A 13,835-nucleotide genomic window follows, 5' to 3' on the forward strand; every position below is an offset into this window, starting at 1 on the left:
ATCTGCAAATTTACTAATCCATTCACCTCTGCCTGCGTCTAAAAATGACAAACAGCAGTGGTCCCAAAACAGATCCTTGTGGCACACTACTAGTAACTGGACTCCAGACTGAATATTTTTCATCAACCACCACTTTCTGCCTTCTTTCAGAAAGCCAGTTTCTAATCCAAACTGCTAAATTATCCTCAATTCCATGCCTCTGCATTTTCTCCAACAGCCTACCATGTGGAACCTTATCAAAGGCTTTACTGAAGTCCATGTATACCATGTCAACTGCCCTACTCTCATCTACATGCTTGGTCACCTTCTCAAAAAACTCAATGAGGTTTGTGAGACATGACATGCCCTTGACGAAACCATATTGACTATCTGCAATCAAATTATTGCTTGCTAGATGGTTATAAATCTTATCTCTTATAATCCTTTCCAAAACCTTTCCTACAACAGAAGTAAGGCTCACTGGTCTATAATTACCTGGGTCATCTCTGCTGCCCTTCTTGAACAAGGGCACAACATTTTCAATCCTCCAGTTCTCAGGTACTAAACTTGTAGACAATGATGACTCAAATATCAAAGCCAAAGTCTCTGCTATCACCTCCCTAGCTTCCCAGAGAATCCTCGGATAAATCCCATCGGGCCCAGGGGACTTGTCTACTTTCACTCCTTCTAGAATTGATAACATCTGTTTGTAACTAACCATGACCCTTCCTGGTCTAATATCTTGTACCTCATCCTTCTCCTCTACAATATTCTCCTTTTCCTGAGTGAACACCGATGAGAAATGTTCATTTAGCACCACTCCGATCTCTACAGGGTCCACACTCAACTTTCCTATTTTCAACTATAGCAACATTACGGCTGAAGAGTGACCAGAGTGGACTGCCAAATCGTAACTCAAAGCAACTTAATCATTTTAGCACCAGTTTTACTTGTAAACATTATAAATAGAACATATTAAAACACTGGACAAATGCACTATGTTACGAATTTTATTAAAAAAAACACATCAGCACAAATAAAAAGATTTTTCCATTCTATTTTCATGCAAACATCCTTAAGTCAATTTATTGAGAGGAAACATTTCACTCTTGGAAATTAAACAATGGATGCAGCTTGGCAATATTCTCAGTGTTATTTCCTGCTCCCTTGCATACAAGTATAAAGTCTGTTTATACAAAAATAGCCAAAGTCATGGCAGCTCCAAGGAAATTCCCTGCCTTCCTTTTTGAATTAAACAGTGCTGTTGGTCCTTGAAGTTAAACATTTCTTAAATTTAACTAACATTTATATACATTTGGTATCAAGTGATAACAAGCTGTCTAATGTGTATGACAAGGCAAAGTCATTACACTAGAGAAGTGTTACACTAGAGAAGTGATTCAGTTGAAGATCACATTTAAAATTATTTGATCCAGGAGTTGAGGCCTTGCGCAAAAGAAAATTATTTTACTTGCTGAACCTTCATCCTAGACAGATGTCCCTGTTTACAACTAGAAATGAAAATGGCAGTGCACAGGGTCCATTTATTTGCCTTCCTTTGGTATACTGCATTCTGGTATGCCCATCTTCAGACAATATATACACCCTCGGGGCAGAGGTGAAAGATTTCTTTTTGCACCGTGTGCAACATAATCTTAAACCTGAATGTAAACACCATGTCAATTACTTTGGTACATTTCGCATAGGATGCCACGTTTTGCATCTCGTATTTAAAACTTCAGAGTCTACCATGAAGTTACAGTGTATACATGATAATAAAAGTAATAATATACATCAGTCTGCACTGTGGGACGACATCATTTTATAAAATTTGACTGAGATCTGTAGCAGAACTAATCTTTAAAGACTAAACAATATCTGCATCAAAATATTCACAATTCGATTGAAATAGAGATTATTATTTTCATTTCACTAACAATTTGAAAACAACAAATGTAAATAAAAAAGGGGTTAATTTTGACTTTGAATGATAGCGTGTGACATGTGATATTGATTTGATCATGCATCAAACATTAACTTCAAAGAAATGGCAATAAGAGGTGTTTAAAGAATGGTTGCACCAAAACTGGAAAAGTAACAAAGGATCGAAGGTATGTTCTTTTAAAACATGTGGTCTGACTTCTTTTATTGCCAACAAAGTGGATGGTTATGGGACTGCTGTCTTTTGCCTCAAATGCACATCTTCAGCCTGCTGATAAAGATCTCCTGCATCTACTGTGGTTGAGGTGAAAAATGGCTCTGCTTTGCACATCTCTTTGTTGTTATACCTTTTCCTTTGTCTTCACTTTAAATTTAGATCTGAATAAATCTTTGGCCTGCCCCCAGGGAAAGCTCATTGACGAAGCAATTCAAATCTACTGCTCTACCCCGACATTTTTATCCAGGAAAGTGAACATTTCCTCATCAGCAACAGATCAGAAAGCTGACTTTATAATATTTTGTTTGTAAGAGAAATACAATTGAAAGGTGAGCAATTTGTGGAGTGGTACATTAAAAACCATAAAATAGGGTAGAAATAATGGTGATAGATAAATGCGCTGTAAGATATAAAGCTGTAATGGAAGTTGCCATGTTCCTCCACAGACTGTGCTGTACTAGTGTCTCACTGAGTACCCAGTATTCATACTTATGAATTAAACATCCCAATTCATGCTTCCTGGTTTACGGCAGGTTATGGCCCCTCTAATTATCTTCTTCTACTATTGATTTTACCTTTTTAACATATGGATTACAATGAAATTATATTGGCGCTTTAATAAGAGGTCAGAAGTTCAGTGAAGAATATGGGTTGCTGTGTTGCCCCTAAAAATATTAAATACATTTTTGTCAAATAACTGTCCTTTATCTCAGTTCAGATGCCAAGAGGAAGTCTACATTTTTTAGCTGGTGGATGCTTGCATATTGGTAATGTCACCTTATTACTAATCCAAATGCCCAGGCTGCTGTTAGAGAGACATGGCTTTGAATCCTAGCTATTATTGGTGGCAAAAATAGAAATTGCTGGAAAAGCTCAGCAAGTTGGGCAGTGTCTGTGGAGTTAATGTTTCAGGTTGACTGACTCTTCCTCAGAACTCACTGTTCTGAGGAAGGGTCACTCAACCTAAAACGTTAACTCTGATTTCTTTTCACAGATTCTGCCAAATCTGCTGAGCTTTTCCAGCAGTTTCTATTTTTGTTTCTGATTTACAGCATCCACAGTTCTTTCAGCTTTTATTAATGGTGGCTATTGGTGGAATTTGAATTTACTTAAATTCCGGATTTGAAAGCTAGTCTAATGCTGACTGTGTAGCCTTTGCCAATTGTTATAAAAAAAATCTGGCTCACTAATGCCCACTAGGGAAGGAAATCTACCCCTTCCTGGTCTGGTCTACGTGTTACTCCAGGTATACAGTACAGTGATTCACTCTTAACTTTGCCCTGGAATGGTTTAGCAAGCCACTCAATTCGAGGATAATTAAGGGTGGGAAACAAATGGCATACTTGCCTCTGACACCTAGATTCCATGCAGAAATACAGAAGCACACAGTAAAGCATAAATGAATAATCTAGGCTTACTCTGTGTCTCTCTCTAAATCCCCTATGATAGTAGATTAGGGGCAGTAGAAACCTTGCACAGGACCAGAATTCTGGAATTTTTGACACAAGGCTGTGATGATACGGCCTGCGATATTTCTGAATGATAAAGTTCCCTCCGCCAGTCCTTCAGTTTTGCTCTTTATTGCCTTCTATCATTCCGTGCTTCCAAATTTATCTTCTTATTTTATCAAAATATATACCTCACCATTTCTGTCTTCTTTGTTTTCTGACCCCAGTCCGAATGCCTATTGTTCTTATTATATACAATTGTTCATTAAATCACATGTCTGATTATCTAAATATTCTAGAAATAAACTGGTTGGAAAATTTGGAGTATGTACACCTGCTACCATTTATAAGATCACATTCAGCTGCCATTTTAAAAAAAGTCTCTATTTAAGTATATGCTTACGTTTGCGTCTAAATGCGGAAAATGTTATGACAACCATTTTAAATCTACAAAATGAAAAAGGATCTGTCAAAGTACATAATCACTATAAAAACTGAGCAGGATCTTTATAATCAACATTATTAAGAAGACTCTACAATCACCAGGAAAAGTATCTTTTTGAAATCCAGCAAAAAGGGGTGTGATCAGTATTTGTTATAATTAAAGTAACTATCCAAAGGAGGACAGGTGTAACTTTGCGATACTTAAAGTAATCAGCTTGAATGATGCATAGAATATAAAGTATTTCAAATAGTTTAAAATATACAAAAACATTTTTAGTAGTTTGAAAAACTGCTAAATATTTACAAAATATTAACAAATGCAGAGATTGGATAATATTTTTCTCATGCAAGACACTGTAAATGACTTTCATCATGAACACAGTTTTACAACTTTTCTTATGTCTGCCATGATATTGTTGGATTGTTGTAATATAGAAGATTTTGTTTTCTGTTGTGCTTCTAGGGTTGGTTTGTGAACTTCTCACATCTTTTCTTTTAAAGGTCTTTTGAAAAATCCAGCCTGGAAAGAAATCAAAGTCTGTAGTTATTATGACAACAAATCATTACTTTATAGTAATTAAGATTTAAGAGTAGGCATTTATAGAATTAGTAAATGCTGGATTAGGCTTGCATGGTTTCCTCCTTCTACTGAAGAAGCCTGGAGCTTTTGGTGAACCTTTAAAAGTAAAATAAATGAATGTTGACATATTCAAATTAATCCAACCTCTGCCCTTTCCGTAATGACACAAGTTATGAGATTCCATGACAATGCCAGTAAAGTCATCGTGGCAGCAAGAGTTTAAACTGACCAGAAAAACCCTGCAAGGAAACAATTGTAATTCATTTCAGATCATAGTTGAAGCATAACAAGGTCAGTGATGCAGCTGTTAGAGAGATAGGACTGCCACTGCAAGGCCCCTCCTGTCTTACAATACTTTACGTTCTTATTACCACTGTCTCAAAGAGTATTACCATATCTCCCTTGCTGATTCCTGGGCGGAATGGGAACAGCAATGCTAAGCAGGAAATGGGCCAGCTTTGCTGGAATGTGCCATCTACCATCATATCAATATGGCAGGTTGGGAAAGGAGAGCCACAGCAATGGAGGATGGAATTTGATGGGTTGAAATGTGCCAGTGGAGACATCATTTTATCCATTCTTATACTAACATAAATTAACTGCAATTCATTTTGTAATGTCGAATATTAATTGCTAAGTGACATATATTTATGAATGTCACAGAAAAAGTATATATTTTGGGCAATAGGACTGTATTTATCAGTCTGGCATTTTCCTAGATCCAGGACTTTGTTGAGAGGGATGCACTTGGGCAGAGACTGCAAGTATGCAGTGAGGGAAGGCCACAATCTAACACACTTCTCGCAAAATACAGGAATGGGCTGAACCAGAATATAAAATGGTGTATGATATTGTTATGTGTCACTACCAAGAAGGCTTGGATTCAAGTCCCAACTGCTCTAGAGTTGTGTCATAACACGTCTGAACAGATCTGAGAAATATGCATTCAAACTCCCAAACATTATGAGTTCTTATTGCTTGTTAGCAGTGTCCCCACCTCTGAACCAGGAGACTCAGGTTCAAGTCCCATCTCCTCTAGAGGTGTGTAATAATGTCTACGAACAGGTTGATACAGGAAATACAGAAACCTTTGGATTGTCATGAGCAGAAAATGCTTAACATGACATGTATTTCCAAAATAGTATTAGAAGGCATGACTACTGCACAGTCTTTATGGATAGAAAGTTTCACCTTCACACTGATAATAACTTACATCACGTTGAGTGGTCACTGTGCTAAATGAGACAGGTTTTGAAAGGCAACTTGAGACTGAGAATCCTTGAGATTGTAGGTCATCAACAGCTGTAGAATTTTACTCCAACACAATGTGCAACCTTATAGCACTCTATCATTACCATCAACCCAGAGGATCAACCCTAGTTTAATGAAGAGTGCTAGATGGTATATCAGGAGCAGTATCAGGCATTCCTAAAAAATGAGGTGTCAACCGGGTGAAGTGACACAACAGGACTACTTGCATAAGCAGCAAGTGAGAGACAGAGTTGAGCAATGTGCACCATCTACAAAATGTACTTCAGAAATACGCCAAGACTCCTAAACTAACACAACATCTTCCAAAAAGGAACATGGCTGCCCTAGGACAAGCTCTCAAGACACTTAGCCTGGTCCGGTTATGACATGGGCTGCTTTCAGCAGAGCTCACCCACTCTCTCCTCCTCTCAGTTCTCATCATAATGAATTCTAATCAATGTGTAAGCAGGCCATTAAGTTCATCAGGTCCATACTGACCCTCTGAATAGCATCCCACCCAGACTCACCCCACTACCCTGTAACCCTGCATTCATGGCTAATCCCACTTAGCCTACATATCCTGGGATGCTATGGGCAATTTAGCAAGGCCAATCCACCTAGCCTGCACATCTTTGGACTGAGGGAGGAAATCAGAGCACCCAGAGGGACCCAAACAGGCATGGGGAGAATGTGCAAACTTCACACAGACAGTTGGCCGAGCATGGAATCAACCCAGATCCCTGTGACACTGTGAGACAGCAGTGCTAACAACTGAACCACCATGCCGCCCACTTATTGTCACTTATTCAGCTTTTCCTCTGTCCCAGTTTGCTATCCACTACCCCCCACGGTTTACCCATACTTTTCATATCTCTCCCTCTCTGGACTCCATCTCCACCTATTTGTCACCTTTCTCCTTGCCCCCAACTTTATTTTCATAGCTGCTAACAATTCTGATGAAGGGTTGCTAGGCCAAAAATGTCAACTCTGCTTTCTCTCCACAGATGCTCCTAACTGTTGGGTTTCTCCACCGATTTCTGATTTTATGGTAGGCCTCAGAGCCTGCAGGTCTGGGTTCGGGTCCTACCCAACCTGGAGGGAGGTGTGTTTGAACAGGCTGATTGAAATAGTTACAATACAAGTTGAGTATAATACCAGATTCACTTACCTTCCTCAGTGCAAATATTACAAGTGCTAGAAGCAGAAGGCCAGCAAGAACACTGAGTATAATCACCCAGATTGGGACACCTCCATGGGATTCTTTCGATACAGTTAAAGTCACCTGCAAGTTGAAAAATTTCTATCAGCGTTTCAGAAAAATTAAGCTAAGGTTAAACATTCTGATAATGTCATTATTCTTCAAGTTTATCTTTACACATGTCATTATCATTTAAATTAAAGTGAGATTGAAGGGAGCCACGCTTTTAAAACTGAATGAGAGTTATATGGCTAGTTTAAAAATAACTACATGGTATTCAATTTTTTAAGCCTCTTAATAATTTCTTTAATAACAATATAATTCAGTTGTTTCTGGAACTTGCTTCCACAGTCTCTGTCCACTCTTCACATTCCACGTGGTGAATTTTAAACCTCTCGTCAACTTTCCCTTTCTTGGTTTTGAGATTGTGCTCCTGACCGCACATTTTGCTCTTTGTGACATGGATGGACTTTTCTCTCCATGGGTTTCTTCTGTGTTTGACTGGTTAAAACTCACAACTCTAAACATACTGAGATCTTGCATTTAATAAAAATCAAATTGGTTGCTTGGAACTGAAGCTCTAGATCTCCCATAAGATCACAGTTTTGTTAGGGAATGGGTCTGGTTGGAGTTCAGCTAATGTGAAGGATGAGAGTTTGATTTCAGACAGTTTTTTTGCAGCTTGATGCTTTGCATAATTTCAGCATACAAAATCATATGAGACATGGAAGTCAACCAATGTTTACATTTGGTTGCGTAGCTGCCACCTTCCTCAATTTGTGACTGGATCTAAAAGGCTACTTTGCTAGAGGAAAGCCACAGGGTAAAAATGTGGTGTTGTCATAAACACAACATAGTTTATTGCATGATATCAATCAGACATAAGTTACACTAGTCAAATAGACATTGGCTGAGAATTTCCCACTCACTTTTCTAATTGTGAGTGTGAGTGCGTTAGATGGTGACTAATGTCCCATTACCAGCAGCGTGATTATGTGCCAAATTTCCTACTGTTCAGGAAATGTAAGTATTTTGCCCTATCAGGCATCTCAGCACCAACATGCCAGGAATTCAAAAACTGTCAGTCTCTGGTCCTGAGGCAAAGTTGACCAAGTCCAACTTTTAAGGGGATCTAGAGGTGAAAAGATACATTTTATCTTTCTTTTCCTCACAGATGGGTATCCTCAGAGATGAAAGTTGGGGAAAGGGGGTGGGGGGAATTTGAGGCAAGGGCATGGGTTCATTGTCCATCATCTATACCTCCACCTGGCCACCAGTTCTAATCATTGGCAAGGTTGAGACCTCCTTGCTCAGTGTTTAATTGCAGAAGTGACGAGCAAGGCATGAATATCTCTCCAGTGCAAACTCATCTAAATACTTTCCCTTCCTGTCACCTGTCCTATAGCAGCTCCAGGAATAGCAACAATCCACCCATTGTTATTAAATTTATTAGGAGACCTGCTACAACACCCTTCCAGACTCTGCCTTTCTCTATCTAAGCTCTTATAGCATTATTAGATTAGGTGGAGCTTAATATGGTCTTCAACATTAACCCTTTCAGAGTTATTGCCTAACACAACACTCTCCAGATTTGCAGTGAAATTACACCTGATAGAATAGGCCGGGGGTAGGAAATGCCTGGAACAGTAGTCAGAGGAGACAAGTAATGGGAGCAAAATCAGAAAAATACATGATGATCATATAATGATGTTAGAAAGTGAGTTGAATTTTAACCTAGTGCTGAGAGACTGAGTGTATAGATTAAATTGTAAATACAGGGTCCTTGTACAACGTTCTACAAAATCCAACAGCATTACTTCAGGAGATTAGTGAGTTAGAAACAAAATGCAGAAGAAAACTAGAGACAACTTTGACTGACAATCGGGAATGGAGGGCTCACCAGCAATGGTGAAGTTGAGCATGGACATGAATAGGAGACTTTGTGTGGAGAATTGTTAGGTTAGAAACATGAGTGTTTGCTCGGAGCGTAAGAAAATAATAGTAAGAGCAAGAAACTTGAAAGGGTTCAGAAAAGATTTACAAGGATGTTGCCAAGGTTAGAGGATCTGAGCTACAGGAAGAAGCTGAACAGGCTGGGGCTGTTTTCCCTGGAGCATCAGAGGCTGAGGAGTGACCTTATAGAGGTTTACAAAATTATGAGGGGCATGGATAGGATAAATAGACAAAGTCTTTTCCCTGGGATTGGGGAGTCCAGAACTAGAGGGCATAGATTTAGGGTGAGAGGGGAAAGATATAAAAGAGACCTAAGGGTCAACTTTTTCATGCAGAGGGTGGTACGTGTATGGAATGAGCTGCCAGAGGACGTGGTGGAGGCTGGTACAATTGCAACATTTAAGAGGCATTTGGATGGGGATATGAATAGGAAGGATTTGGAGGGATATGGGCCAGGTTCTGCCAGGTGGGACTAGATTAGGTTGGGATATCTGGTCAGCATGGATGGGTTGGACCGAAGGGTCTGTTTCCATGCTGTACATCTCTATGACTCTATGATAGTGTGGGAGTGACATGGGCCTGGATATGCGACACTAATACTTCCCAGCAATAATCATGGCAATGCTCACTATCGATGTTCATGGGAGTTCCAAAGACTTAATATTTTATCCCTGCTTCCTGGTCAGTTGCCACTTCCTGTCAGCATTGGACCAGAGTTCATATAATAAGACAAAGAACTGTGGATGCTGGAGATCTGAAGCAAAAACAGAAGTTGCTGTAGAAACTCAGCAGGTCTGGCAGTGTCTGTGAGAATAAAGCAAAGTTAACATTTGAGTCCGGTGTTGGTCTTCATCAGAACAGGAACAGAGCTTGATGAAGCCAAAAACTCCCGCACACTCCTCTAAAACAGTTTGCTATGACTTGCTCCTGCTCCGGTGCCTCCTACCTCAACTTCAATAAAATGATTAAGTGACTGATGTCTCCTTGCTATCTTTAAGAGTAATGAATTATTCTAATGGAGAACTGTAGCATTATATTATGTCGTGGAATGAGCGGCAAATTTTCCTCATGATACATTAGCATGCTCTACCTACAATATTGATATTTCCCACAAAGAATATCCTTCCACAGTGTTGAGAAACTCAATTTTCCTATTCTGTTTAATACCAAGAATAAGTCTATTTTCCTTTAATTTTGGCTTGTGAAAACTACCAGCTCCATATGCAACAGTAACAGCTTGAATTCCTTTGCTCTTATTCCTTTTATTTTGGATTCCCACCCCAACCTCACTTTATTACATTGTTTCTATTTCCATTGCATGGCACTGCTCAATCATGGCTGTGTTCTCCACTCTCTCAGATTTTTGCATTTTTTTGTTTCTTTATTCTCAGGTATTTATTTCTCGTCAATTTAGAGATAGCGAAGGCTGCAGGTGCTGGAAAGACAGAGTCGATAAAGTGTGGAGCTGGAAAAAGCACAGCAGGTCAAGCAGCATCAGGGGAGCAGAAGAGTCGATGTTTCAGATCGGGACCCTTCATCAGGATCTCTCTTGTCATCCAGCCCATCACTGCTCTTCATCGTGGATAGTCTAATGCCGCAGTCTAGGTTGGAATTTCCTCTGAACAAGCCCTTGACTATAATTGTGGTTCTATCTGCCATCTACAAAGTTGCCATTGTGAAACACATCACTGTCTAGCTATATTAATCTTAACTGCCCAATACTCTCAACTGTTAATCTTCCCACCCACTGTGCTTACAGGCTGTTAGCCTTGGCATCCTCTTTCTGATTCCATTCATGCCACCTTTACTGTTCACTCCAGAACATGCATTCTGTCATGTACAAGATTCAAATCTTCCAGGGCCTTCTTCTGGGTGGACTTATTGATGTGTTCACTTTGAATTAGTAGGTGGAATGAAGATCACATGGAAAGAAGTTGCAAACAAGTGTTGGCCAGTAGCTTTTCAGTGGAAAACACTGAGATTGGAACAGATCAAGGACGTCTCCCTTCACTTCCAACCCAGCACCCATTTAACTCTGTTGTACCAGTCAAGAAGGCTGACACTGTTGTCACCTGGCAGGAACAATGTTCATTATGGTGGTGTTGTGAGAAGACCCCTAAATATTTGAATTGAAGAAGAGTCAGATCAGACTTGAAATGTTAACTCTGTTCCTCTCTCCAGAGATGCTGCCAGACCTGCTGAGTTTCTCCTGCATTTTCTCTGTGTGTTTTAGATTTCTACCACTTGTAACATTGTGCTTCTAAACTTTCTGTTCTATCCATATGGTTTTTAATCAGTAAATTACTGTGAATTACACTTTGACTTTTCTCAACTCTTATTTTGAGCTCTAAACTGTGTTCTATCACTTTTAGCCTTCCTTTAACTCTAATTGTCTACTGTTCGCTGCAGTCCAACACTGAGATTCTCTCCTTTTCTTCTTCCCTCAGGTATCATACTGAATTAGTCCTTAAACTTAGTGATTAGTTCTCCATCTCAGCTGACTGTATCACCAGGGGAATTAGGTAAAAACAATGACTGCAGATGCTGGAAACCAGAGTCTACATTAGAGTGGTGCTGGAAAAGCACAGCAGTTCAGGCAGCATCCAAGGAGCAGTAAAATAGACGTTTCGGGCAAAAGCCCTTCATCAGGAATACAGGGGAATTTCCAAAGCTATTTGCCCTATTGTCTGCTATAAATTAGTGGAAGAGCTGCAAAAGCCTAGGGAAAATGATGTGATTTCATTTCTAAGGAACTCTATGGCTCACTTTCTGAGATTACACTTATAAAGTGAACCTTTAGTGAGAGTCAGCTAATGTCAAATCCTAAATCATGAGAGGCAGCAATTATAACAAAGTAAAAAGGTATTTACTCACCATTGTTCTTTCTGTTGTTTTGTTTAGTACCACCAGTGATGAGTCTTCAATTGTGAGTGTAGCAGTAATATTTAGGCCTATTGAATTAAATTTTGCCTGCAATGACAAAAGCAAATTAAGCCTCCAGACTCACAAAAACAAGTCCATTTACAGTTTGACTATATTCTGCTATAGTGGTGTTGCTGAGGCTTGCAGAATGGCCAGCCCTCTGACTTGGCCACCAATATAGAGAGCATGCTTACTATCATTATCAGACCAATGCTCATGTTGTCAACTCTTTGGCTTAAAAAAAACTAAAGAAACTCTTACGATCTATTTTTACGTAAGCTATGTTTTGAATACTTGGTAAGAAAAAGCAGCTGCAGGGCCAACAAAGATGAAAGTAATAGAGCAAAAAAGGCAAAATACTGACAAAAGTAACAGTGCAAGAAGATCCAAAATTTCAAGTGAGAGACCAAACTCTTTCAGGAAGCTTTCACGCATGATTTTCATAAATATAACTCAGTACTAGAGTATGATATGTTATAGAGGTCTTTGAATGTTGTAATGCAAAAGGCATCTTCAATATGTTGTGCAAGTGTTAATGAACAATTGCCGTGCTTAGTTCATCCACTGCTTGTTGTCCTAATGGAAAAAAACAAACACAAATATTCTTGGTGAACATTAGAAAATAGAACAGCTGAGTAGCATCGCCAAGAATTCTCTTTATTTACAGATGCTGCTTTTGACAACGACAAAACAGTCACAATGTTCACAAATATTTAGGAAATAAATGTAGATGTTGATCTTGTTTCTATGTTTTGTGAGTAACATTGATGATGCAGAAAATATTTAGTAGAAATCACGCAGTAAAAATGGCAAATCTAATTAAACTGTAGTCATGCCAAGTAAAGAACATGAAAAGTAATTGTGTCACAATTATACAAAATAGAGACAATTGATCTGTAAATTCTATTGAATCACAGAATTGTTATGGTGCAGGAGTAGACCGTTTGGCCCATTGTGTCTATCCCATTTCTATGACCAAGTGCCTGTCTTTTTTCCCATTTCCCTGCACACCATTTCTATCCAGAATGTAAAGTTGTTGGATCCTTTTGGTTGTGATTGGGATGGAAGGTTTCAACTTGAGACCACAACTAATATTTTGATATTTTGGACCATCAGAATTACAAATATTCTAATTATTGATCTAATATAGTTATCTAATTATTGGTCAATTTAATATCTGAGACATTTGCAGACTGAAATTATTTTTAAAAAGGACCAAAAGTACTGTCTTAAAATGGCCACAGGCCTTATCTGACTGCATAGGTGTGCGAATTTTCATGAAATCAATATGGATTAAACAAAGGACACTATGAGTTTAAATGAACACTTTACCCTTTACCTGGCAATGAAACCAATCAGGACCCCATCTCAGACATGAAAAACTTCCTTATCTATTATTTGATTTACACAATTATGAGAATCTTCCAAGGTTGGGGATGAAACATCACCTATAATTAACAAGCCTGAACACAATTAAGTTCACAATTGGAATAAACAAACAGTTTGCATTGAGGAACATAGAAACATTAGTAAGTTATCCTTAGGCCTACTCTGCCATTCAATAAAATCTTGGCTGATCTGTGCCTAACTCCATATAGGTAAAAACGAGGACTGCAGATGCTGGAAACCCGAGTCTGGATTAAAGTGGTACTGGAAAAGCACAGCAGGTCAGGCAGCATCCAAGGAGCAGCAAAATTGACGTTTCGGGTAAAAGCCAACTCCATATGCCTGCCTTGGGCCCATTTCCCTTGAGACTCTTGCTTAATAAAAAAATGTCCATCTCAGATTTAAATTTAACAACTCAACTAACGTTGATCGCCATTTGAGGAAGAAAGTTCCAAATCTCCACTACTCTCTGTATGTAGGAGAGCTTTCTAACATCTCTTCTGAACATCTTCGCCC

The 13,835-nt window shown here is 38.9% G+C and overlaps 1 protein-coding gene across 1 annotated transcript in view; it reads right to left on the reverse strand.

Moving 5' to 3' along the window:
* Window positions 1–975: 975 nt before the first annotated feature.
* The window catches only part of itga1 (integrin, alpha 1), a 222,579-nt gene continuing 209,719 nt past the window's right edge, over window positions 976–13,835 (reverse strand). The window contains exons 29-31 of the mRNA XM_072571632.1: window positions 11,886–11,981; window positions 7,029–7,142; window positions 976–4,549 (exon numbers count right to left, since the gene is read on the reverse strand). Of these exons, the coding sequence (XP_072427733.1) occupies window positions 4,511–4,549; window positions 7,029–7,142; window positions 11,886–11,981 (249 nt within the window). The 3' untranslated portion in view covers window positions 976–4,510. The remainder of the gene's footprint in view (window positions 4,550–7,028; window positions 7,143–11,885; window positions 11,982–13,835) is intronic.

This window comes from Chiloscyllium punctatum, chromosome 1 (genome assembly GCF_047496795.1).
Source record: "Chiloscyllium punctatum isolate Juve2018m chromosome 1, sChiPun1.3, whole genome shotgun sequence".
Lineage (NCBI taxonomy): Eukaryota > Metazoa > Chordata > Chondrichthyes > Orectolobiformes > Hemiscylliidae > Chiloscyllium > Chiloscyllium punctatum.